Here is a 27459-nt window from a genome sequence, read left to right as displayed (position 1 = left end):
AAAGATAGGACTGCATATCCCAAGCCTTCCCCAACCCACCTGAAGTACAAAGAAAGCCAAGACTCTCTGGAATAAATGGAACAGTTGTTACATTTCCTGAAAAAATTCACAGGCACTCCGGGCTGCACAACCCTCATATCACATTGCATCAAGATGCTGTATTCACAGAAGATCATTGCTGAGGACACAGTAGAAGGAAAGCTTCTATGTAAGCACATTCCATGTTGGCTCTCAGAGTGGTTGAAGAGCCACACTGGTGCAATCTACTTTCTTACATGACTTATGTCAGGCAGCGGATAGTCAGATCAGCTCCCAGAGGAGAAAGGGAGAGAGTAAATGGGCACTTTCCTCATTCCCTCAGTCCTTATAAACTGTGATAAACTTCAGTCAAGACAACCCTGGGACATGCAAGCAGAAAAATAAACTTATGGAGGAAAGCCTTTGAAATAAGAGCATCTTTTCGATTTTGTTCACTGTTTCCTGCACTGTCAGTTGAGACAAATTTATCTGCAATTCTGTAATGCTCTGTAAAAACAGTCACTTCAGTAGAAGGAGTGTCTTTTTTCGATGTAGTTTTTGTCATCTAGGAAGCAGTTTAGTTCTTTTAAAAAACCCTCTTATACTGGAATAAGTATACACAGATAGCGGTCTTTGGAGTGGTGAATCCACAGTGCTAAAGACAGTATAACAGTCACAGGTTTTGAAACAATCTCAATACAATACCTGTTTGTTTCTAATTGTTTCATAAGAGTGTCATATGCAGGTGGAAAGCTGCTCAACTGAACAGAAGTTTATGGGCTACCTACCAACTGTGGCAAATATATTAAAAGGTAGGCTAATTAGTAGATTATGGAATGCAGAATTATCCATTGAGTAGAATAATTACCCCATCATCAGGAAAGCAGACATTTCATTCTGCATTTCAGATTATTATCTCTTTATTTTTTAAAGAAACAATTGTCCAGTCATTGGATCATAGCTAATCTCATAATAAGTAACCAAGGGTGTATTCTGGCATGGTTAACCCAGATGGGATTAACCCAGATCTTTCAGCTCCTGAAGGGAACATACTAAAAAGTTCGTGCTCCACGACTTCTTCATCTTTGTGATGAGCTTGTTCCTCAAATTTGAAAGGTTATACCCTCATGAAATCCCAGGGAAGAGAGTCTGATATATTCCTGGAGAGAATGTGCTACACACATGACAACTGTCTTGCCATAAAATTCTTTTCAGCTGCAAGCCACCAGGCTGTTTTGCACATAAAGAATGGGAGGCCCAGTGAGTTTATTAATAATTAACAGTTAGATATGTGTAGCAGGAGATGTATCATTTCTATAGCTACTGGATTTACCTGTTCTTCCTTCTGATTATATGTGTGATCATAAAATTTCTGTATAAAACAGATTTCTGGAGAGGGACCTCCTAGGGAAAAAACAAGCCAACAGAGGAAAAATACAGTAATTAAAGGAAGTTTTGATTGCCTTAATTTCTACATAACTTTCCATAACTCCATAAATTTCTACATAACTCTATAATTGAGGTATATGTATCAGAGCTTCTGATACGCAATGGACTTAAGTGGTCAAACAGTCTATCTAAATAGATTTTGAAACTGCAATATAGGAGAGGTCAGAAATTAATAAAACCGGGGGGGCGGGGGGGGGGGAGGAGAATTTATTTCACTTAGTGTTCTAGAATGCTCCCTGAATTCATATTGGAGATTAACTCTTCCCTCTTATTTTTTAAACTAACAACTGCAATTTTGGTAAGCTGCCCGATGCATTTGACTAAAAATATTTGTACTCCTATATGGAATACTTTCTTTAATGACTATGCAAAGGAAGAACTTCTCTCTGGGAAAAAAAAATGAGAAGAAACCCTTAAGGTTGGACCCTTAGGTTTCAAAACTAAAATGTTGTTACTGACATTAAAAAAATACCCATCGAATTAATCTTTATGTGATGTATCTCATCACCAAATTGCTACTATACAAGTATGCAAATACATGAATAATGAAATACCGATTCCAACTTACCAAATATAAAATGCTGCAGGCAGAATGCTAAAAATATCATAATCTATTACATTTAAAGAGACAAAAAACCCCCAGCCAACCCTCAGACAAATCCTCACTCCACAAACTGAACAATGAGTCAAATAAACATGCCTTAAACCATGTATGTTGAATGTTGCCAAGTTTTAATTCCAGTGGATAACCACAGGTAAGTTCAAAATGGGATGATGCTTCTCTCCTCAGGCAAAACTACTGAGCAGCCATGAAACGTTCAGCATCAGGAAACCACAGCCATAGGAAAAGTTTTTGCAGATTTCAATGGGCTGTAGATAAGATTTATATTAACTCAGAGCAGGCTGATAAAAAATGATAGTCCACTCAGGTCTTCAAATTGGCAAAAAGACAAACAAAAAAAAATCTGGAATAACACTAAGAACACCTTGCGTCACTTAAAGAATAGGCAGTCTCTATTGCGGGAATAATACGTACAGGGTGCAAGTCAAATGGATTATATAAAAATGCCAAGGAGGTACCAGTAAAACTATTGCGTAACTACAACATGCTTGCTCATGCAACCTGCTCTAAGGGAGTTATTAGGGAAGATTTTAAGGCTTTAAATGAGCATGCATGCATTTATGTTTAAAATAATTTAATAATACACTTAACATAATGCACTTAGACATCCCTACCCAAATTTTGTATGTTAAATTTAAAGATAACAGATATATTAAAAATATTAAAGATTTTTTTTAAATACTAGATGCAACTACAGTGACATATGACTATTATGTGTATAGATTCCATTTATATGCCAATTATGTGTTTAGATTCAATTTATTTTATTCTGCTCAAACACAATACACACATCTAAATAAAAAGGATACTCCTATATATAGTTAAAACACTTCCCAAGCCAGGCATTCTCAGTTATAGTACACAGGAAGAATGTTGAAATTAAGAGCAAACCTATTTTTCAAATATTAAAAATGTGCTGAACACTCTTCTAAAATACAAGCTAAAACTATGGATATAATAAGACAGCACATACAGTTCATAAGAATGAACTTCATGCAACACTTAATTTTAAATAACACAGACTCAGGCAACATCCGCAGCAACAGTTCATAGAAAAAAACAACACAGACTGAAAAAAGAACCTGTCCTACCTTCATTAATTCTTATTTCAGTTGTTAAAGCCATGTCCTTATTAAGAAAAGGCAACCTTTGGGGGGAAAAAAAAAAAAAAAAAAGGCAGCCATTAAACTGTTGTATGCTCTGCTTTTTAGTCCTAGAAACTCAAAGGGCAGTTGAGGGCAGCTGAGGGCACCCATCTTAGCCTCTGCTGTTGGGACATTGCTAACCACAGGCTGGGCGAGCACACCTGTAACACTAACACCAACAGTAAAGGACCCCCAACCTGTGACAATATACCTGACACTTTGCATAGAAAGTCTTAGGTAGGGAGGTACACCACTGCTTTACATATTTCCAAGCAATACTGGGCCACAAAACCAGTACAAACAAGTACAGCTGCCTGGTAGCTTCAATTCTTTGCCATGTCTTAAAGGATACAAGAGATAATGTCATGAAAATGGTATCAAGTTAAAGCTGTGGAGAAATAACATCAGCAGCAACCATATGTAATAGTGTTCTCTTTATTATCTCTGAGTTGGGTTCTGGTACGTTTTACCTTCACGGACTAAAATGTTATTCAGGAGGGTCCAGAGGCACAAACTTGGAGGCCCACAAGGTGTGTGTAAAATAAATGCGGCCATTTGCAGAGCTGAGAACTACTGAGTCTAAGGGCATAGAAAACTGGTCTGAACAGAGAAAAAAAAACTAAAAAAAGATTTAAAAACCCCTAAAAATACACATTTATTAAATAATCGAGAAGAGCTGTTTTGCACTCCGGTATGCCAGATGCAGGAAGGGATGGCTCCGGTGTGTGGCTGTTTTCCTGAGATCAAACCCTGAGCTGGGCAGGCCGGGGGCAGCGGCCCGCCTCTCCTCAGGGCGGCCCGGGAGCGGCCCCTCAGCCTGCCACAGCGGGCTCGCTTCTCCCTGCGCCACACCTGCCGCCGCGCTGGCACAGGTACGCGCAGCTCAGAACAACACCGCGTTACCACTTCCTCCTACGGAACTCCTCTTCCTCCACATCACTCTCCGTCACAGAGCCCTCCACGGCGGTCTCGTCGCTATCGCTCTCCCCTCCGCCACCCCGCTCCGCCATGGCGCCGTCGCCCCCCTTCTCTCCCCCCCCCAAGCGGCGCCGGCGGCCGCCTCTCTCCCCAGCGTGCCGCGCGGCTCCCCTCAGCGGCGGCGGCCATCTTGTGGGATGCCTGAGCCCTGCGGCGCCTCGTTCCGCTTCGGGTGGCATCGGCCAGCCGGGACAGGGGTTAGGGAGAGGCAGAGCGGGAGAGGAGGGCCCGTCCTCAACAAGCGCAGCCCCTCGAGCACGGGCAAGATTGGAGTGGCTGGTGGTAGAAGTTAAAGGCAGCTCTCCCTTCAGTGCCTTTGGGGTGAGTCTCCCTCAGCATGCCTGGCCTTGGCCTGCTTGGGGCGGCCATGCCATCCCCACACCTTAGGCAGGGGTTTGTGCCTCCTCACTAGCGTTGGGTTCCTGGTTTTCCCCCTGTCACACGCATCATTCAGCAGAGCCACAAAGCGCTTAACATAATCGTACCAACCCACCTGTCATCTAAAATTGCTCCCTTTTACTGATTTGTGTACTTCCATGGCCACGTTCAAGCAGCTAACTTCATCTGCTGTCCTGAGCACAATGAATAGGTTCATGTGTTCAAGAGTAGGAACGTGTTTGAGATAACCAAATTATTAGTTGCCACTATTTTCACAGTATTTGCAGTAGCACTCGTGTACATAACCCAGCGATCATCTGTTAATCGCAGCAACGTTTTCCTCAGGTAGACCCCTTCTGCCTCAGCTTTGCCTTACGTCTCTGCAGCAGCAGGGACAGCGCTGCTCCCGTGGCCTCTGTCAGTGTGAAGCTGGACTGCGGGCAGGCCACTATGAGACCTACAGATGCGAAAACTTGATGGCAGAAAGTGTGATGTCATATACTTGCACAGACTGCAAATTCCAAATCATTGTAGTGACTCCTGCTCCCACTGAACATGATGATAAGATTAGCATTTTTAGTACTTGCCAAGTCATATTCATCACGCATTGCTATGGAAAAAGTATGGAAAACAGCAAGGTACTAAAGGTCATTTTAAATTACTTATCAATTATACATAATTGTTGCAACTGTGTATAAATTGCTATTTTGCTTTGACGTAGTCATATCTGTATGCAATTATAGTAATTGCTGTGCATATTATCAAATGACTCCAGAAATCTCGCTGGTAACACTTTACTCTTTTCAGGTAATAAAGGTGAGAAAACATGAGTGTTAAAAAATAAGCTGTCGGGAAGATGGATACATGGTAGTAAGTTATTAGGATTTATAAGTATCACATTGAAGATGAGAATGAAAAGTGTATTTATATGTTAAAAGACTGAGCTGGCATGAATGATTTCGTCATTGACAACAACCACTTTGGGTGGAGTTCTTAGGAAACCTTTTCATCAGCATATCCTTTTTTGAGAATCACATTAATGCTTCACAGAACAGTATCATGTGGAGCTACTAGAAATTTTTCTAAAGGAAATGGCGCATCCAAGAAGCAGTTCAGAAGGGCCAGAGTGTAGGTCATCCGCAGCAAAATCCTTGCAGATTATGCTTTGTTTGTATTTAAACACATTAGCCTGCCAGCTGAGACCCAGAAGCACAAAATGGCCATGCAGAACTCGAGCGATGTAGTGCAACCAAGAACAGTGTGTCGCACCTGACTCAGTGCCCAACAAGAATGAGGAGCCTCCCGTGCTTCATGAGTAAAAATAGCATTTCCTCTTGGCCAAAAGCCACAAAGATACTGCATTTTCTTCTCAATGTTGGGCGCACCGCTGCTTTCCACAAGCAGGAGAGCTGTGAATTATTACGCCATTTCTTAACGCCTTGGTGAAGCGCATCCAGGCTGGGCTGCGGGCAGGCTACCGCGAGAGCTACAGATGCGAAAACTTGATGGCAGAAGGTGTGATGTCATATACTTGCAGAGACTGCAAATTCCAAATCATCGTAGTGACTCCTGCTCCCACTGAACGTGATGATAAAATTAGCATTTTTGGTACTTGCCTTAGTGTGGAAATTAGCATTTTTAGTACTTTAGGAAACCTTTTCATCAGCATATCCATTTTTGAGAATCGCATTAATGCTTCACAGAACAGTATCATGTGGAGCTACTAGAAATTTTTCTAAAGGAAATGGCGCATCCATGAAGCAGTTCGGAAAGGCTGGGGAGTAGTCAGCATCGGCGTGAGCCGCGGAGGCACCGCGACAGCTAGAGCTGATAGCGAGAGCTGACCGGCGGCGCCCTGACCGCTCGCCCGGGCGGAGGAACCGGGCACGGCCTGCCGCCAGCAGCGGAGGCAGCGCGGCGGGCACTGCGCCTGCGCGTCGCGGGGCGGCCGGCGGCGCTGTCGGCGCCGGGGGTGCGGCGGGTCTGTCGGTCGATCAGCGTATGCAAATGAGCCGCATCCTGCTGCCCAATCGCGAAATACGGAGAGGGGAGCGCGACGGCCCATTGGCGGGCAGCCCATGGCGAGATGGCGTGGTCCGCGCTCCTGATCCAGTCTCGAGCTGTACGGCGTTCGCCGGGCGGTTGCCCCGGCGACGCGGCGAGTGACGCGCCGCGGGCTGGGCGTGCCGGGCCCTCGCCATTGGCTGCGCGATCGGGCGATGGCGGCGGCTGCCGTGTCGCGCCCCGGGTGTCCTTGCTCGGAGAGGAGCGGAGGGCTCAGTCCGCAGCGCGGCGGGGAGGAGGAGGGCGTCGCCTGTGTGCGGCGGTGCAGCGCCGGCGCCGGGGCGGTGAGCGGGGCAGGGGAGGGCAGGAAGGCAGGAAGGCCGCGTTTCGGTCAGGCGCGGTGCGGGCAGCCCGCCATTGCGACACGGGTCCTGCGTAGCCGCTGCCGCTCCGGGCCCCGAGCGGCTCCTCGGAGATCGGCCGGATAACGGCGGCGCGGGGGAGGGCACTGTCGCCATCGCTGCCCCTAGGAAGCGGCGGCTGCCCCGTGTCGCGGCCCGCCTTACCCGCCGTCCTGCGTGGCGGGCGGGGGAGGTCAGAGCCGCTGTCCCGGTGCCTTCTAGACGTCGAAGGCGCGGCCCCGCGGGGTGGGCCGCGGAAGGCCGTCCGTGGCGCGCTGAGCCCCTGGGCGTGCTGCCGTTGCGCTGGGCTCGCCAGCTCCGCCCGGCAACGTGCGGGGCCTGCGTGGCTGCAGGGAGAAAGTCGTCTTTCCCCGTGCCGGCTTCCAGCGGGCTGCGGGGCCGCCCAGCCTAGGTCACGCTGGAGGGCCTTGCTCCCCGCCGTTCGCACGGGGTTTGAGGGGCTACAGTGATGGGCCTGCGGGAGCGTGGTGTCTCTTTTTGAAAACAAAAAACGCTACCTTGCAGTTTGACGGGGTCTGTGTGGTGTCATATGCTTTTCAGGTGAGCTCTGCACAGGTTTTCGCTCAGCTATGTTTGCCACTCGGTTCCTCTTTCATACTGTAGCTACTGCTGAATCAGCTAACAAGAGATGGGAAATTTGTGCTGATCTAATAGATGGTGTTGCAGGTGACTGCTCTGAGGTTAGTGAGGGCTGTGTGACAAAGCTTAGGTATTTAAGCGAATAGTCGTACTGTTACATGCAGATTAATGCTCTAAAGCATTACATACAACCGGTCTAGTTTGCTTTTTACACTCTGGTTGAACTTTTGAAGGGGTTGCACTTGTTTTTTGTTTGTATTTTGTTTTGATTCCTAGAATGGATTGCTTTACTTTATTGTCTCCTGGAAATTTTTGATTGAAAACAAAGGAGCAGGAAATGGATAGGTTTTATAAAGCATTCCTTTTGAACCACCATTTTGAAATTTAACAAAATGATATTAATGATAAACTTCAGCTTCATATTTAACATCATGTCTTGCTAATTTCAAGCTGTGAGTCAGTGTAACTATACAAATACTTTAAACACAATTAGAAATATGACCTGATCATATGCATTGAAATTTTTTTTTACAGCACTCAGTAATGCAGAATCAGTGTATGAAATCTTCATCAATATTTTCTAGAAATGTCAACTGCATAGCAAAAAACGCCATGCACTTCAGGCAGGATAAATAAACATGAAAGGTTTTAAGGAATCCTTTTAGGTTAGGAGTTACTGCCACTCAGTTAAACCCAAGATCAGCAGTGAGGCATCCTGTATTTCATAGCAGCAGTTAATGATAAAACATTGTCTAATAATAGATATTATGGATAATTATTTTCATAATCAAATTAATGCATTTTTCCATAATTGATTTATGTGAAGCCATTTTACACTTACTAGTTTTGCTTAGAAATGTGAAAAATAATATCTGAAGAAAGATTTTGAAATCTTTCTAGCTCTAGTAACAATTTGTTAATTCGAAGATAATTCCTAGATAATAATTCTAACTGTCAGAATTCAGGTGTTGTATTACTAGTTTTAGAACTGGTAGGACTCTATATAGTCATGTAGTAAGTACTAATTCTGATTTTCCAGAAACAGTGTGGTATTCAAAAGTATTTGTATTTTCACAGGACATTGCTATGCCTTTTCTATTTTCTGTGTTGTTTCAAAATCTTTGCACTAAGACATTCCTCTGGCTATGTCTTATTTTAGTTTTCCTAATTAAAAGATACTTTCCATTCTGCTGAGGAAAAACTACAATACCACTTTGTAACAGTTTTTCAAGAACATAAATTTACAAAACAGTATGTAGATTATATTACACAGGGAAAAACAAGGGATAATGTTGACTTTAAAAGGAGTGGTTTTGTTGTGGGGTTGTGGTTTTTTTTGTTAAAAAGCATTCTGTCAGGAAATGAAATAATTTGTTCATAAGGAAGGCAGTCCTCTCAATGATTTTCCCCATTTGGTTCCATGAGCCATGAAAATCCTGCCACACCTTCACTGTGGAAGGAGAAAGAAAAATAGATTGGTGTTGTTGGTGCTCATGTGATCAAGATTAGCATTGCTAGGAAACCAAGATGATTCTGGTATCTTCAGGAACACTAAGCAGATAGATTTGCTCTGTCTGTTATTTCTCCATTGAATGACAGCTTCATTTTTGATGTCCAAGCAAAAGAAATAATACTAGAAAGACTGCCTTCCCAGGAGCCTAGTGGATGGATTGTTACTTTTAAGGCAACACAGGGATTTTTTTATCCACTTTGAAGGGACAGTGTGTAGAGCCCTCAATCCTCTAGGGAAATCTTCACAGTGCTGGGTTTGTACATGTAAATACTGAATTATAGATTGTCTCTGTTAGCCAGGCTACTATTTAAGCATCTTCTGAACTTCATGATGTAGTTATATAGTTAACATTCATCACAGACTTTTATAAGCTGTTGATTTTGTGCAATGAGAAAAGCAAAGTCCCCGTACTAATGTATTTAAGAGATAATTTTATGGCATTTTGTTTCTATGCTATAAAACATAAGTCAACATTCTTGATGAACTTGTCTAAACATACAACACAGAGCATATAGACTGGGATGCGGTTTTTGTAGCTGAAGGATGTACGGAACATCCATGTTCTCAGTTATGGGAAAGAGAGATGTGAGAGTTTCTGTTGAATGTTTGTTATCTGTTGAAGGCAAAGGGGATGATGAAATGCATCAGTAACCTGGGAACTAGTTACAGGTACAAGAGAATTGTCACAGCATACTGTATGTGAGAAGGACTCGTGCTTGAGATGAAGAAGGAACTGTTTTGAACATGATTAACTTGAATCGCTGAAGAATATTGAGCAGAAAGTAGAGAAGACACAGTCAGAGGAAGATAACATTGCAATTCCTGCTGTTGAAGTTGACCATTGGTCAACAATGGTTGACTAACGATATTTTAACTATATAAATTACCAACTAACTGTACCATTATGGTTAGTTGGTAATTTATATAGTTAAAATAAAGTTAATCAATATTTTTGATAGGAAGAGTGAGTAGAAAGAAGTAACACAATTTAGTGAGTGCTTACATAGGTGGTAAAAAGAAGAAGTTGGAGTCAAAGTGGTATAAAAATTGTGCAACCAGAAGATAGTAAGAGATGTTGTGAGAGTGGTAGTAAGACCTTGAAGAAACAAGGGAGATGTGTATTAAAAAAAAAAAAAAGATTGAGAAGGCAGGACCAGATCATACTGTATTTCAGAAGATTAGAAATAAATGTGTTTTACATGGAAAATTGAAAGGTGAAGATTAGTTTCCTTACTCATCTGTTACTTAACTGGTTTGGGGTTTTTTTCCTGAGGGATGACTTGCAGGAATTTATAGAGCTCTGTCGTTTTTCCCTGAATGCCGTACTTGCTTATATGAAATACTCTTCTGTTGCAGGTTCACGAAGTATAGAAAAACAGTCTTGAAAATGTTGTCCAGACTCTTTCGAATGCATGGCCTCTTTGTAGCCTCTCATCCATGGGAAGTCATTGTGGGAACAGTGACTCTCACCATCTGTATGATATCCATGAAGATGTTCACTGGGAATGATAAGATCTGTGGCTGGAATTATGAGTGCCCCAAACTTGAAGAAGTAAGGATTTAAATTCATGTTATAATACTTACCGTTAATCAGTAGATCCAGGGTTTTCTGTAGAATAAGATCAGGTTGTGATGTATTAGGAGGAAAGTAGCTATGCAGAAACTTCTTTATTGCCTTCTTTTCCCATTGTGGATATTAAAGCTGTATGCAAGCTGTGATGCGCTACAGAAGGTTTTCATTAAATCTAACTTTCAGTTGCACAGTATCTAGTGAACAAGGATTTTGTATTAATATTGTTTGCAATATTTTACTTTTTTAAGACAGACTAGCAGTGATACTTATTTTCTTCTGAAACTTCATTTTTAATGCAGCTTCACAACGGATTTTTTTTGTTACTGAAACTTAACAACAAGTTACTACTTAATGTAAAAGCTAACTGAACTGCTTTTTGTTTCAAACAGGATGTTCTGAGCAGTGACATCATCATCCTGACAATCACGCGCTGTATAGCAATCCTTTATATATATTTCCAGTTTCAAAACCTAAGGCAACTTGGGTCAAAATACATTTTAGGTACTGTATCTGATTTTTGTATTTGCTGTGCATTTTAATTGTTTTTTTTAATATAAATTGGTAATAAGTACTAGAATTTTAATACTTATGTACAGTACAGGGTTATTTTAATTATTTGCTAGATAGCAGAATAAATGTTCTGCATAGATCAAAGTCCAATTTTTTTTAAGAGAGATTGTGTAGGATTATATAAACACTGGAAATGTAATTCCTGAAATAATTGTTTATTGTTTGAAACAAAAATAGAGAGCTGTTTAAGCCAGTTTTCATTTTTGCTGATAAAAGCCATAAATCTCTCATTCGTTATTTCTTAGAGTCTTACTTTGAATGCAGTACAAATTTTAGATTTAAATATCTTACAAACTCAAGTAGATGCTATTTTTATATCTCAACTGCTGTTAATGCACTCTGAGAGATGAGAATTGTCATTTGTTTGCTTCAGGATTGATCTAAAGGTGTAATTTTTCTTTTTTCCCTTTTTTATCCCCCTCCCAATATGTATGAACCAAAAATTTCCAATTCTTTTTTTTTTTTTTTTTAAAGGTATTGCTGGCCTCTTCACAATCTTCTCAAGTTTTGTTTTTAGTACCGTGGTAATTCACTTCTTGGATAAAGAACTGACAGGCTTAAAGTAAGTAATGAATTGTTATTCTGGATTTCTTGCTTTAATTTTTTTTCCTGTACATTAAACCTTGAATTTTAACATACATACCTCTTTTTTTCAGTGAAGCTTTACCATTCTTCCTGCTTCTGATTGATCTGTCAAGAGCAAGTGCACTAGCCAAATTTGCACTCAGTTCCAACTCACAGGTCAGGGGGTTGGGGTTTTTTGTTTGGTTGGCTGGGGTTTTGTTTTTGTTTTTCTTTTTTGCAATGCAGCTTTTGAATTTCATGTTCAAAGACGAACATTATCCCATGGCAGGGGGGGTTCAAAGTAGATGATCTTTATAAGGTCCCTTCCAAGCCAAACCATTCTATGATTCTATGAATAATCCAGATGGAGAGACATACAAGTGAATACTGTATTGGTGATACACAAAAAGGATCAGATTTTATCCAGATTCTGTGTTGTCTTCAATCCAGATCAGTGTTCAAGTGAATAATAACACTGCAAAATGAGTGTGCATAATCATGTGAGCTAAGTTGATTCTATGGATGAGGACTTTATATGTTCAGAACTTTAAACCAGCAGTGCTTATAGCTCTATTAAGGAGGCTGGAGTTCCTAGACCAAAGTCTTCCCCAGAACAGTTATTGATAGAAAAAAGTTAATTTCTAGGGCTCAGGAACAAAAAAACAGCAGCAGACCCTCTAAGAGTTTGCCATGCCTGGCTTCTGAAGGAAATCGGTTTCCCCCCAGGGGAAAGTTTTCGTGTCTTTTATGTCCTCGTTTCTGTCAGTTGAGTCTAGAGAGAGAGTTAAATAATAAAATAATAAAAGTCAGGGTACAGGTATGTGTTGCAAGAATTTTGGAAATGCCATGACCTAAGTGGCTTCTATTTTATGTCTTAAAAGTGTAGAAGTCCTGTTGTTCTGAATGTACTGTAGTTAAAGTCTGTGTCTGTCAGTGTTGTAGGAGCTTAGAATGCTGATGAGCCAAAGGTAGAGAAATTAATCAAAATTAAATAATCTTGTGTAAATAAAGACTGTCAAAGTATAATAACTTATCAGAAATAAAGCAATTAAAGAATGTATTCTCTCATAATAGTTCATTTTCAATATGTTTCATAAGGTCTTAATATCATAATACCACTCAATTTACTAATCGTGTACTAATCATGTTATGTGTACTCCCTTAATTTGATTTTTGTCTTCACATTAACGTACAGAAATTTTTCTTTTTAGGATGAAGTAAGAGAAAATATTTCACGTGGAATGGCAATTTTAGGCCCAACGTTTACACTGGATGCACTTGTGGAGTGTCTTGTGATTGGTGTTGGTACTATGTCAGGTGAGTGATACAGTCTAAGGGTCTAAATCTTTCCAGTTAAAAAAGACTATGTGAAAGACATTGGGATATTGAGAGTTTCAAATAATAGGTGTTACCCCATGAGACTGGAGTGACTTCAATCTATTTATTTAGCTATTCATTTACTTCTCTAATTAGCCTATATTACTAGTTTCCTGCAAATTTGAATAATATGTGCATGTTGAAGAGAAGTTTGAAATACAGATAACAGCTTTCCTTGAGCATTTTGCAGTAGGAAGGGACTTCGGTGAAGCTGCTTTTATAAAATCAAGACCTTCTATCATTCCCATCATTCCTGTTAACATCTTAAAGTAGCTGCTGAACTTTTCTGTTGGGCATTCTTAAAAATTAGGTACACTTTCAGTACATGCACACCTATTTCATATTCTTGCAAAAAACAAGTATTTCTAAAAATTGTTCCAGGCAAGGAAAGTTACTCTAGTTCAATTAAAAATAACCAGTCTTTTACTGTTTGTTTTTTTTTCCCCACCCCATATTTTGATCTTCTGTCAGTTCTGTGTGCAGTAGCAGTTGTCTTTCCTTAAAAAGAGAACACTTAAATGTAATAAGCAAAGGATTTTCACATGTAAATAACTAATTTTGTTGTAAAATGAAACGAAGTTCCATAGTTAGGACTGAAGTGGGTTTTGGTTTGCATGTTTGATTTTGTCTGTTGGTTTTTATGTGTGGGGTTTTTTTAAACTACCTTGCATACCTTAGAGGCATCTTTCAAAGCACTTGCTTTTCAAATTATTTTGGACCTTTTCAGGGTATTGTGTATTAATAAGCTGTTTTCCTGTTTACATTTAGGGAAAAAAACCCTCATTTTGGTGTAGCATATAGTTGTTTTTTTTTTTTTTTAATGATTTATACTGTTAGCTCTTTCATCTTTACTAAAGCAGTTCTGTAATGCATATGCAACATGGCTAATTGACTTTTTCTGGATACCAGGCTTCTGAAAAGTAGGTGGGGTATATACTGTTTCTTATTGCCTGAACCCTTAATTGGCCATCTTTCCGAAGGGATTTCAATACATAATGTCGGCTAATTGTTCTTTGCTTAGGTAAGTGAGGAGTTTCAAGCTTTCAGTGTGAAGCTTTAAAATCTTGGTGAACTGTAATTATTTGTATTTATTTAGAATTACACTTCAAAAGTTTTCTGTAAATACCATACCATAAATACATATTGTGCTTAGAATAAGCTAATGTACAATGACTAGGGCGTGCTTGTTTTTCATTAATCTAGACAGTTCCCTCTATAATCTGCAGTATCAGTTTAATGGTTTCTGTCTTACTTTTGCAACACTTCTTCAAGTCTATAGAAAGCCCCTTGCCTATTCAAATGTAAAAAAAGTCTTCTTTTTTATGTAGGTGTACGACAACTTGAAATTATGTGCTGCTTTGGCTGTATGTCTGTTCTTGCCAACTACTTTGTCTTCATGACCTTCTTTCCAGCTTGCGTGTCCTTGGTATTAGAGGTAAGACCAACTTCAAGACAACATCAAGCTTAGTGTTCAGACCCCGTGCTTTTTGTAGGCTGTACATTTCTTCACGGAGTTATATGCCAGCACGTTTGTCTTCCTTTCAAAGTGAACAGAGGGAATGCACAAAAACAGTTATGGTGGCTCAGCTGATAACAGTAACTTGTTAATGCCACTGTAAATGAGTTATGCTTAATAGTATGAGTTACGATCTAAAGCAGAGTAAATTAATTATATGGTAAATTATTGGCTATCCAGGGTTTTTCACTATTTAAAGTCTAACGTAGACTAAACAGTAGATTGTAGGGTAACTCTTTTGTTGGTAATTTCTTAATGATCAAATAAATACAATGTTGAAGCTTACTTGTTGGTTCTTTTAATATGTACTAAATAGGACCTATTTTTGAATTTTGTTATTTTTGCAGCTTTCTCGAGAGAGTCGTGAAGGGCGCCCTATATGGCAGCTTAGCCATTTTGCTCGTGTTCTGGAAGAAGAAGAAAATAAACCAAATCCTGTAACACAGAGGGTCAAAATGATTATGGTTTGTGGCTCTTTTTCACCTGTGGTTATGCAATCAGTAAGGTGTCCTGATTGCAGGACAGAAGGATAGAAAATCAAGCTTTTGTTTTCTATAGACTTGTATTCTGCATGCCATTAGTCTATTTTACTGTGGTAATTTTTAATAACATGCCCTGTATCTACACCTAAAGTCTTCCTGCGTATGCCGTTTCTGTGCCAAACACTCAGGGCTTTTTCATGTGTACTAATTCCCTCCCTCTTACCCCTATAGTACCCTTAGCTTCCTTTGCTTATTACTTGAGCAAGAGGAAGGATGCGGTGGGACAGGTTCAAAGCTACAAGTGTTACGATAGACCAAAAAGGGTGTTGGTGAGAGGTGTGGAAAATCAGCCTTTAGCTTTAGACTTCTGAGGCATGGGAAACAAAAAAAAACCCAAAACCCAAACAAACAAAAAAATAAAATGTTTCGTCTTAGTAGGTTAGATACCTAATTGCAGTTGAAAAATCAGTATTTGTTTTGTTGTTTTGTGTTTTTAATACAGTCGCTGGGTTTGGTTCTTGTTCACGCCCACAGTCGTTGGATAGCGGAACCAGCTGCTCAAAACAGTACTGCAGAAAATTCAGTGGGATTGGATGAGAACGCACCAAAGAGAATTGAACCTAATGTTTCATTATGGCAGTTCTACCTTTCTCGGTAGGCAACTTCACAGTGTTTCTTTGATTAGGTTGTATTCTCCAGTGCTGCCAAGCTATGGGCCTAGGGTAAACTTGTAAATTTGCAGATCTGTCCACTGTAGGATTTCTTGGAACCAGAGATGACATTTCATAAGAAATATTTCAATACTACACTGTTTGTCCAATCTCCTTGAAGTAATCAAGAACACGCTGAGGAGGCAGCTGTCCTCTATGCATCGAAACACTATCTTTTCCCACTAGCACTGACACCTTTCAGAGCACACTGGAAAATAAATTTTCTGACTGCACTAGAGTAATTATTTACGCAGCGCTTCTGACCATTCACACGCAAGTGCAAAAAGTGCAAAAGCTCTGTCACTATTGCTTTTCCTTCAGCTCAACTGAAGTTAGCAGCCAACTGAAGTTAGGAACCAACTGAAGTTAGGTTCCATATTACTTCTGAAAACTCCGAACTGTCTGTTTTAGGGGTTTCTGCGGCCCCTCAACCCTTAGCAGTTCAGCTTATATCATAGTAGTTATTATTGATAGAGGATGATAATTGAAGCTTTCTATTTTATCATTGGGAGATAGGTGTTAAATCAATTTGATGTAGCTGTTAGAGAATATTTTACAATCATTTTTCTTACTGGGACTGCTTTTTACCTAAATTTAGTAACTATTTAACGACATCTGAAAATTATTAGGTTGTTAATGATATAAAGAATTATTTCTCTACCCTAACCTAGCATACTTGAATGTCCTGGTAGAAAATGTCTTTTGTCCAGAATTTCTGTAACTGTTTAAATTATGATGAAACTATTACCCTTTCTAAAGCAAAGGGATGTCAGAATGCTGTTATAACCAACAAATTGTATATACCGTGTATTTACTTTTTTATTTGTTTGTTTTAGAATGGCCAGTATGGATATTGAACAAGTAATCACTCTTGGATTAGCCCTCCTCCTTGCTGTCAAATATATTTTCTTTGAGCAAGCAGAGACTGAATCCACACTCTCACTGAAGAATCCCATAACGTCTCCAGTGATGGTCCAGAAAAAGGTGCCTGAGAATTGTTGCAGGAAGCAATCTGGACTTCTGAACAGCAATCAGAAATCTAACACAGTAGAAGAAGCTTTAGTTCCCAAAGATGGAAATGGTAATTTTTAGCATTTTAAAGTCTGAACCTATTCCTGAATATTTGGAACAAACAGTGAAATCTGTGTTGGTGTGTTGTATTTGGAATCAAAACTTAAGAATTTTGTAAACCAAAGTTCATTTTAATTGTCTTTATGCAGCTGAAGTCATAAAACCTGTATTAGCAGAGTCATCAACAAAGGCTACGTTTGTAGTTGGCAGTTGCAACCCTGTGGAAACTTCTTCATTTCTTAATGGAAAAGAGGAAGAAATTGAGTTGCCTAAAGAACCACGTTCTATTGAGGAATGTGTTCTTATACTTGGAAATGCAGAGGTACGGAAAAATAACTTGATTTTTTTAACCTCTGCTGCAACATCTGATTTAAGAATCCTTACAGTTCATTTTCCAGCTTTTAAATGATCCTATTGATTGTAATGTCATTCTTCAGAAAGTTATATGGCTTTAATAACTTGGGTGGGGGTTATGACTAAAACAAAACCTTTTCATAAGTCACTTCTCCTCCAGTCGGGGAGGGGGCAAGCGGGGAGCAGCTTCATCATTCATGACATACCAAGTCATTGAAGCTTCATCATGTGTATGTGTATAAGTGGGTGTCTGAGAAAAAAGGTTTTGATCATATCCTGTTCTACTATAAAACCTGACATTGGAAGTTGGTTCCTTTAGATGTTCTCTGATACTGTCAAAGTAAAGTTTTTACCCTTTTTCATTTGGAAACATTTAAAATTATTTTCATCAGGAGAATTTGTACTTTCTCTCACCACCCTTTACATTTCCAGAAAGGAGCAAAATTCCTTACTGATGCTGAGGTTATCAGCTTAGTTAATGCTAAGCATATTCCTGCATACAAACTGGAAACCCTGATGGAAACTCAGGAGCGAGGTGTGTCCATTCGCAGACAGATGTTATCTAAGAAACTCCCTGAACCTTCATCTTTGCAATATCTTCCTTATAGGAATTACAATTATTCTTTGGTAAGTAAAAGGCAGACAAGCAAAACTCACTGTAAAACCATTTTCCAAATACATGAAATACATGCTTGAAATTATGTATATGAATTAACAATGAGCTTGGTCAAAACTGATGTAGAAGGAAAAAAAAAAAAGGCAAACGTAAGGCACTACCTTTTATTGCTCTTGATGATATTTTCTACCAAAGTATGCATCTGCCTTATCTCAGAAATGTAGAATTCTACTAACATTTAGGCTCAGTTCAGCTGAATGATAGTATTACCTTGAGCTCAAGTTGGAAGTTTATTTAAAATTCAAAATTCAAAATGGAAGTTTATTTAAAATTCATTTAACACTATCAGGTCTTTTTTAATAGTGTTTGAGACTTAATAAGATCCAATACATCTGCCAAATACTAGACTTGAACAGTATTAGCTGTTGATAGCTGTAGCTGTTAACTTTTTGAAGTGGGAATTGGTTGCTTTATGGGTACAGTTGTGGGTTTTTTGCTAAGATATCTTGTTGTAGTCACAGGCATAGTATGTAACATGCTGTACCATACCACTGTAGTGTAACCTTAATGGTATCTTTTGTATTATTTTTGTAAGGTTATGGGAGCTTGCTGTGAAAACGTGATTGGATATATGCCTATTCCTGTAGGCGTAGCAGGACCACTATTTTTGGATAACAAAGAGTTTCAGGTGCCAATGGCAACAACAGAAGGATGTCTTGTAGCAAGCACAAACAGAGGATGTAGAGCAATATATGTAAGTATTGTTTGAGTAGCTTGAAAAACTTTCTGTATTATAAAATGTATTTGGGGTGATATATGGCATGTTTTTTACTTCCTAAAAACTAAATTTCACTTTCAGTAATCTTACTCTGTTTCCCTTCTGCTTTGATTTTTAGCTTGGTGGAGGAGCAAGCAGCCGCATTCTGGCAGATGGGATGACTCGAGGACCTGTTGTAAGGCTGCCCACCGCTTGCCAGGCTGCAGAAGTGAAAGTTTGGCTTGAAAGCCCTGAGGGCTTTAAAATAATGAAGGAAGCTTTTGACAGCACAAGTAGGTTAGTACAATGGCTATTCCAGCCTTATTTCCTGATGTAAGACTTCTGTGGATGGTGGAAGGCTCCTAACTTTTTTTCTGGTGTACTGCAATACAGGAAATTACATCTTCATTTTGGCTGTCCCATGTAGTGTGAATCTAAGAGAACAAAAGCCACTCTGGCTATGTACCAAGGCTAGTAATAAACATTTTCCAATGATAAGCAGTAAACTACTGTATCTTAGGAACAAATACATTCGCATTGTGTAATACTTCATACATAATTTATTTTGTCTAAGTGTTTAAAAATAAACATAAAAGCTTATTTGGATTTTTAGTAGTTACTATGCAAAAAGGAATTCAAAGTTTGGAATCTAGCCTTTCAGATGATACTACTAATGTTAGTAATTAATTTGTGAGGTTCCAGAGAATACAGGATAAACTAATGGTAGAACTGAAATGCTAAAAAATGTAAAACAGTATTAAGAATAAGTCTTTACTATTTCAAGCCCTAGAGTTTTTTCTAAGACTTATGATTACTTGCTTTCTTTAGGAAGATTCAGAGAGAGATTTCCTTATCAGTTTTGCTTCTTACCGATCTTACAAGTGTCAGCCAAGGACGTGTGTTTCGGCCAGAATCAACTTATGCTGCTGTTTAAATGCAGTATTTTCTGGGTTTTGTTTGACTTGTGGAACTTGCACTGTTGTTGAAGATAGCATGGGTTTTGCCTTGCTGTAAAACTGACATAAGAATTTCCAAAGGCCTAATTTTCAGTTTATAGCTGGTAGTCAGATGTTTTAATGAATACAAATGAATTAAATTTATGTTAGCACTTCAGGATATTTTATTTCATGAAGTCCAGGGATAGGAAGCATAAAAAGGTAGCAAACACTTTTACAGTGAACGTTTTTAAAGTATTTACTCGAGAGAACTATGTGCATGGTAGCTGAAGGTTTTTTCCTGCACTGAAGGAGGAGGAGCACAGTGTAGTTAACAGTGCTATCTGCAATGATTTACTGTCATTTTGCTGCTTAAAACTAATTTAATCTTTTCGCTTGAGGATTTTAAGTAACAGTTAAATTTTCTTGCAGGTTTGCCCGCCTACAAAAACTTCTCATCAGTTTGGCTGGTCGTAACCTTTATATCCGTTTTCAGTCTGGCACAGGGGATGCAATGGGAATGAATATGATTTCAAAAGTAAGGACCAGTTCCCTTAAGTCTTTTTAATAAATGTATATTTCTTTTAAAAATAAATAAATTATAGCCTACCAATCTGTGACTACGTGACATGTAAAGACAGAAAGATAAGACATAGCACTGTTTGCAGTGCTGTAAAATAATAAAAGTGTTTGACCTTATCAAGTGTAAACAAGAATAGGATGAGAACGATGAAAGAAGAAAGTAACTTTGTGGGGGTGTTTTCTTATTATTTAAATAAAATATTCTTGATAATATGGAAGTTAAGCTGGTTACTCTGTTGCTTTGGGCTAAAGAGTCTATCCAGTAGTAATTAATCTGTTATTGTGTTTATCACTTCCTTGTAAATAAAGGATAAGGAGTCTGGTGAATGGCAGCAGAGGGGTGTTCTCTAGTTTTGATTGGTTGGTTTTGTTTTTATGTAAACGTGGAACAACCCAAGACATGACCCATGGATTGGGGGGATGCCTTGTGCTGTTTGAGATTAACACTGATTGCCTATATAAAATTTAAGTCTATCAGAACCATTACGTAAATGGGTCTGGTCATATACAGGTACTAATTGTAGCAGACTTTTTGTCTGAATTCCTAGTGTAGGGAAGCTCTTTCCACTACATCCAAAAAGAATTCATTTCATGTTGGTAGTGTTTGACTTTGTTCATGTTGTATCTTCAGTATGGTAACCATATGCCCATTCACCTAGAATGTATCCAGAGAGTCCGTATGTACTGGGAAGAACCATTTATTCCCCATATAATTCCCAAAGTGGTTAGAAAAAAGATAGTGATGATTGGGTTTGTGGGGGGTTTTTTTCCTGTTTCAGGTTCCTTCCTGAAATTATGTTCCTTTCTTGAGCTGTAACTGATGATCTGATCAAACTTTACCTAATCTGGCTGTTCCACTGTCCTTGAATAGCTTGTTTTGCAACTGTAATGATATACTAGCCTTTTATCCGTTTCTCTTCTAACAGGGTACTGAAAAAGCACTGGCAAGGTTGAATGAAGAGTTTCCTGATCTCCAGGTTATAGCTATTAGTGGTAACTATTGTACAGACAAAAAACCTGCTGCTATAAACTGGATAGAAGGAAGAGGGAAGTCTGTTGTCTGCGAAGCAGTCATTCCAGCCAAGGTTGTTAGAGAAGTAAGTGTCTGCTGTCTTTTACTTGTTTATAAAAATGCATACATTTTACAAAACTGATGCCTATCTTACATCATAAATATTAACTGTAAATTTTTTCCAGGTAAGGATAATTCCTATATGTGTTTTCAGATACTGCTGTAGGATAAGCCATTTTTCCTGAGACGGTAGATATTTTTTCCTTTCATTGTCTCTTCTGACATAATGTGCATATATTTAGCAATGCATATCTAGCTGAAGGCATTAGGATTTTCACTTTTTACTTTTGAAAAATTATGCCACAGTTTGTCAGATTTTTACACATGGGGTTTTGCCTGTCATTAAACCCAGTCATTTTGATCATGTCACTCATTCGTTGTCTCTTGCACAAACCTGGCATTCTCTTCAAAGTTCATATGCCTCCTACTACACTGAAAACAGATAAACAGGTGCTTCACTTAATTCCAAAGCTGCCTTAGCATCTTGCATGACAAAGGGTAACGTTTATAACCAGTGCCAGTCCTAGCTCCTGGCAAACTTGTCCTACCTTTTAAGAACTATCTTAGATTCCCTTCCACCTGAGCTCAGAAGACTGGCTATGTGTGTCAGACCAAATCCATTGCCTGTTACCTGGTCACCAGCACTGGCCATGAGAGACAATATCCACGGAGGAGTTTACTACACCATACTCAGCATAGTCTTCCATCAACTTGTACAAGATTTTCTGAATTGGTGCTTTCATATTTGATGGATTTTTTTGTTTGCTTGTTTGTTTATTTTCCCCCAGTAATTTGTCCAGTCCCTTTAGTGAAACTATGTAAACTTTTAGCACTAGTATTCTGGGCAGAATTCCACAGTGGACCTACACCTTGTGTGAGAACCCCCTCCTCTTTGTTGTTGATTCCATTTCATGATGCCCCAGTTTTGTACTGGAAGGGATACTTAAGACTTTTATCTTCACTCTACTACTCAAGATTTTATATCTCTAACACAGCCCTTCCACCTTCCAAGCTATTCTCATTTTCAGACTGAGAAGTACTAGTTTCTTTATGAGGAATGAGTAAAAAGACTATTCTAGCATGTCTGTGAACATCCTTATCTCTAGATCTTTTTCACTTCTAAAATTCTGGGTACAGAGTTGGACACTATTCAAAGTGTGTGTGCAGGCTGGATTTATACATTGAAATAATTTATGTCTTTTGGGTTTGCTTCCTAGTAGTTTTCTAATTTTCAAATTGTGTTTTTACAGCTGATTCACTGGCAATATCTATTATAACCCCAAGATTTCATTCCAGAGTAGTAATGGGGAGGCAGTCCTTTGGTAATGGAGTGTCCTTTTGGGTGGGAGTGTTGATCCACTGGAGGGTAGGAAGGCTCTACAGAGGGACCTGGACAGGCTGGATCGATGGGCTGAGGCCAATTGTATGAGCTTCAACAAGGCCAAGTGCCAGGTCCTGCACTTGGGTCACAACAACCCCATGCAACGCTACAGGCTTGGGGAAGAGTGGCTGGAAAGCTGCCAGGCAGAAAAGGACCTGGGGGTGCTGGTTGACAGCCGGCTGAACATGAGCCAGCAGGGTGCCCAGGTGGCCAAGAAAGCCAACAACGTCCTGGCTTGTATCAGGAATAGTGTGGCCAGCAGGAGTAGGGAAGTGATCATGCCCCTGTACTCAGCACTGGTGAGGCTGCACCTCGAACACTGTGTTCAGTTTTGAGCCCCTCACTACAAGAGAGACATTGAGGTGCTGGAGCGTGTCCAGAGAAGGGCAACGAAGCTGGTGAAGGGTCTGGAGCACAAGTCTGATGAGGAGCGGCTGAGGGAACTGGGGTTGTTTAGCCTGGAGAAAAGGAGGCTGAGGGGAGACCTTATCGCTCTCTACAGCTACCTGAAAGGAGGTTGTAGTGAGGTGGGGGTCGGTCTCTTCTCCCAAGTAACAAGCCATAGGACAAGAGGAAATGGCCTCAAGTTGCACCAGGGGAGGTTTAGACCGGATATTAGGAAAAATTTCTGTACTGAAAGGCTTGTCAGGCATTGAACCAGGCTGCCCAGAGAGGTGGTGGAGTCACTATCCCTGGAGGAGTTAAAAAAACCATGTAGATGTGGCACTTAGGGACATGGTTTAGTAGGCATGGAGGTGTTGGGTTGACAGTTGCACTAGATAATCTTAGAGGTCTTTTCCAACCTTAATGATTCTGTGATTCTGTAATGGGCATGGATAGTTTTTCGGTAAATTTGGGATGTTTTTCCACAACCCCCAGCCATGTACATGACTACATTTACTTACATTAAACTCTAATACATAAACTTTTTTTTTTCCCCAGTGTTGTAGACTTTGTGCAGATCTCTGTTATCAGTTGCATTCCTGTGACACTGGAGTATCTTAAATTTTGCTCACAGCACTATGTTTTTTTTGTTCTCTTCGACCATTTGTATATTAAATTCAGTGTAAATCTCTTATCTGAAGGTTTCAAAATACAGTCAGTATAGTATAAATGAGCCATTTAATTTGGTATTACTGTGCACAATGTTTATTTACCAGTGCAGCACAGTGATTTGTGTTTGAACTCTTCAGTTTAGCTCCGTATTCTTACACAGAGCAGAATTGGGGAGGGTTGAGTGTCTGGAGCAACTTGGGAGGAATGTTGCTACCATGTCAAGGTGAATTAATGGTATTTTTCTGCCAGGTTGATTTTATTTGTTTCATTCTGAAGACAAATGGGAATTTGAAATGGAGGAGGTAGCTAGTGAGCTTTTCTTAAAGGCCTGTGCAAGTCCAAACCCTTCGCACTGACTTTTTCATTGTTACTTGGACAATGCAGTCTGCATTTGAAAGGGCTCCTTTTGGAGCTCATCTAGGACAATGTCCATCTAGGACAATGATTGAATCAAATTCCATTTGGAAGCAAACAAGGGGTGAGGGCTTATTAACCATAAATAGAGTATTTCTACTCTTGCCTAAGGAATGGTGGAGTAAAGGTGTATCACTTTGTCTAGGTATTGAAGACAACTACAGAAGATATAGTTGAAGTCAATATAAACAAAAATTTGGTGGGTTCTGCGATGGCTGGTAGCATAGGTGGCTACAATGCACATGCAGCAAACATTGTGACAGCTATCTACATTGCCTGTGGTCAGGTAGGTTTGTTTTACACCAATTCAGATTTTCTTTAGTTCAGTAATTCTTCACCAAACACCTAGTTGAGTGTTTTTGTTTTGTTTCTCCTTCCTGATCTGCAGGATGCTGCGCAGAACGTGGGCAGCTCTAATTGCATCACTTTGATGGAGCGAACTGGGTCCACCAACGAAGACCTGTACATCAGCTGCACAATGCCTTCTATAGAAATAGGAACTGTTGGCGGAGGCACCAACTTGCTGCCACAGCAGGCCTGTTTGCAGGTATAAATTAGAAAGTTTAAAGCAACATAGCTTTTAAATCAAAGCTTGCTTTCATGTTGTGTATATTGTGTCCGAGTAATGTTGTGAGAATGGGGCCTCTTGAAACTCAGTGTATTTGACATGACAATTTTAGAATTATCTAATGAATTGTTTTCATGTATCTAGGTTCTAAAGCTTAAGATGTTTAATATTAGAGAGACTTAAAGCTATCTAATTGGATATAATTTGGAAAGATTTACTTTAATAGTAAATTTAGCATAAATCTACTTAGATTTCATAGCACAATATTGCATATTTTTCTCTCCAGATGTTAGGGGTGCAAGGTGCAAGCCAAGATAACCCTGGTGAAAATGCCCGTCAGCTTGCTAAAATTGTTTGTGCTACAGTGATGGCAGGGGAATTATCACTAATGGCAGCTCTTGCAGCTGGGCATCTAGTCAAAAGCCACATGATCCACAACAGGTAAGAAATGGAAAAACTCTTGTCTTTGTCTGCTATTTTGCCCTTCTTCCAAGTACACAGGATTCAACAAATGAATAATTACCACATATAATAGCAATGTAACATTTGTTATGTATGTATCTGATGTAGTTATCTTACTGTTTTTATTAGGTCAAAAATAAATCTACAAGATCTTCAAGGAACCTGCACTAAGAAGGCGGCTTGAATACTAAAATGGCTTTGAAAGGAAGAACTGTTCTAGCAACTGATCAGGTGCACAGGGGAAAAAAATATCTGAGAAGTTTAGAATGAAAATCACCTTCAACTCAATGATGTCTGTGTAAGGTAAACTGAGAGATCAATGGACTTGTGTGAGACGACTTACGCCTTGGACCTTCTTCAGTGATTAGAGATGACTTCACGAAAGAAGTCCTGTCAGATGCCTTGAACATGGCTTTGGAATTCTTACTCTTACACATCACTTTCTAAAGGGTCAGTCTTACGTTTTTACAGGTTGAGATTGACCAGTAAGCTCCTGGTAACTACCAAACTGAAAAGTGATTTAATGTACTTTGTACATTTAAAAAAATATATGTATATATAGTTGGTCTAAACTTGGCTTGAATGCACTGGTCCTTGCCATCTTTATTTTCTGGTTAGACAAGCATGTTTTTTTAAAGTGATGGCAAGCCTAATCACTTTCCATGAACTCCCAATTTTATTTTTGTTCACATGTAAAACTTAGGTCTTAGGCTATAAGACAATTTTATTGAATCATATTAGTTTTATAGAAACCTCTGTCTGTATGTAGTACTTAATTTGCTTGCTGCTTCAGCTAAGCAGCACTCAATGTTGTAACTCCACGATTTAGGTTATTCCTTTACAGAAAACTTGTGACCTATAAAGTTCTGAACTGTTAAATGTAATCTGTACTGAAGTAGGGAAAAACAGTGTTCTTAAACTGTTTTGTTATTTTGTTCAGGTAGAAAAAACAGATTTTGAAACTGGTAACTCCAAAAAGTTATGTGTCAGACAGGTTAGTAATTTAAGCAAATGCAGTTTCTCAGACTTTTTTTGATAGGAGTGCATTCAAACAACAGGAGTCAAGAACAGATGTTTACACTTCTTTTAAAAGATGTCTCTTAAGGTACAGTGTGTTTGTATATTCCTAATTTTTTTTGTAAGTGTTTGACACCTATTCCCCAGGAATAGGTGTGTATCCACTGCTTAAGCTGAGATAAAGTGAAGCCAGAAAATCACACTGTTCTTTAACACTAGGGGTTTTTTATGCTTTAATTCTTTTCAAACTTTCTTTTTGAGGGGGGAGTATTTATTTTAAGAAGAAATCCTATCCTTTTTTCAATGAAAAGTACTAATTAAGGGAATTTGGTGGAATGACATGTTAATGCAACAAGCAGTTTTTGTATTAAAATACTGTACTTGGACCAGTGAAGCAGTCTCAGGTGTTCTTGATGTAGTACAGAAAACCCAGGTGTATTCTGGTTTGATTCACTTTCGGGGAATATTGCTAAATGCATCGCCTTGTTTAGTTAATCACAGGAGGAAAATTGTTAATATGCTTGATGATGGGTTTTTTGGTTTGGTTTGGGGTTTTGGGGGGAGGGGGGGATCAGCAGATTGGACTGGGTTTCTTGCAGGAATGCAGCGGCATTCCTAAAGGGGTGACTAGCAGAGGTGCTCTTCTAATGTGCAAATTTGATATAAATCAGGATGGGTTGTTTTGTAGTACATCAACACATTAATATCATTGTAATGAGCTCATAAAGCTGATGTGCAAGCATGAAGACATACTACATGCTAGATATGTTATGATAGCATGTAAATATCATGAATGTTTATCTTCCTGCAGTATTGTTGCTAATATCTACCGTTTTATTTAAGGGAAGTTGGAACTACTTTGTTTCTATGTTCATTCAGTGATCTTATTTAAAGTAACACTGTTCTGGCAATAAATGGTGGTTCAGTGTTCATTTTTGTGGATTTAACAGACATTCTGTCTTGCAGAATTAACATTTTGTATTATTACTAAACTGTGTACATTTTGGTACAGAACTACTTTTTCAGTTTCAGTAAAACAATGGAAAATGTATTGGCTTAATTGTGATGTTTTAAGCTTACTTCATGACTTAGTGACATACTTTAGTAGACAACATAAAATAAGAGGATTAAGGAAAATACGACTGGCATACAGTACCAAACACAGTGGGCCTATGACACCAGAACTTCTCAACCTTGCTTGCAGAGGCCTGTACTCCTTTGTTCTCCTCCAAGCTGAATTACACAGTTTGCCCAAGTGAGAGAACTAATTGACT

At 39.3% G+C, this 27459-nt stretch overlaps 2 protein-coding genes across 3 annotated transcripts in view; one reads left to right on the top strand and one right to left on the bottom strand.

The window, feature by feature from the left end:
• The window catches only part of ANKRD31 (ankyrin repeat domain 31), a 72428-nt gene extending 68184 nt beyond the window's left edge, over positions 1-4244 (bottom strand). The window contains exons 1-3 of the mRNA XM_072859687.1: positions 4141-4244; positions 3181-3236; positions 1343-1422 (exon numbers count right to left, since the gene is read on the bottom strand). Coding sequence (XP_072715788.1) covers positions 1343-1422; positions 3181-3236; positions 4141-4244 — 240 coding nt within the window. The remainder of the gene's footprint in view (positions 1-1342; positions 1423-3180; positions 3237-4140) is intronic.
• A 2537-nt stretch (positions 4245-6781) lies between these two features.
• Positions 6782-27234, top strand: HMGCR (3-hydroxy-3-methylglutaryl-CoA reductase). 2 transcript variants are annotated; one of them, XM_072859248.1, is made up of 20 exons: positions 6782-6938; positions 10465-10660; positions 11071-11182; positions 11726-11813; positions 11908-11992; positions 13027-13132; positions 14521-14627; positions 15056-15172; positions 15693-15844; positions 16737-16981; positions 17121-17293; positions 17758-17952; positions 18537-18695; positions 18838-18995; positions 20066-20171; positions 21142-21312; positions 24284-24424; positions 24527-24685; positions 24993-25147; positions 25298-27234. In XM_072859248.1, the coding sequence occupies exons 2-20, from the start codon at positions 10496-10498 to the stop codon at positions 25350-25352; spliced, it is 2649 nt and encodes an 882-aa protein (XP_072715349.1). In that variant the 5' UTR covers positions 6782-6938; positions 10465-10495; the 3' UTR covers positions 25353-27234. The 2 variants fall into 2 exon arrangements, with proteins under 2 accessions (XP_072715349.1, XP_072715348.1); XM_072859247.1 differs by lacking the exon at positions 6782-6938 and adding an exon at positions 6973-7556.
• Positions 27235-27459: the final 225 nt, after the last annotated feature.

The sequence above is a fragment of the Ciconia boyciana genome, chromosome 4 (genome assembly GCF_034638445.1).
Source record: "Ciconia boyciana chromosome 4, ASM3463844v1, whole genome shotgun sequence".
NCBI lineage: Eukaryota > Metazoa > Chordata > Aves > Ciconiiformes > Ciconiidae > Ciconia > Ciconia boyciana.
The sequence above is the reverse complement of the archived record's forward strand: the minus strand, read 5'-3'. Positions and strand labels throughout refer to the sequence as shown.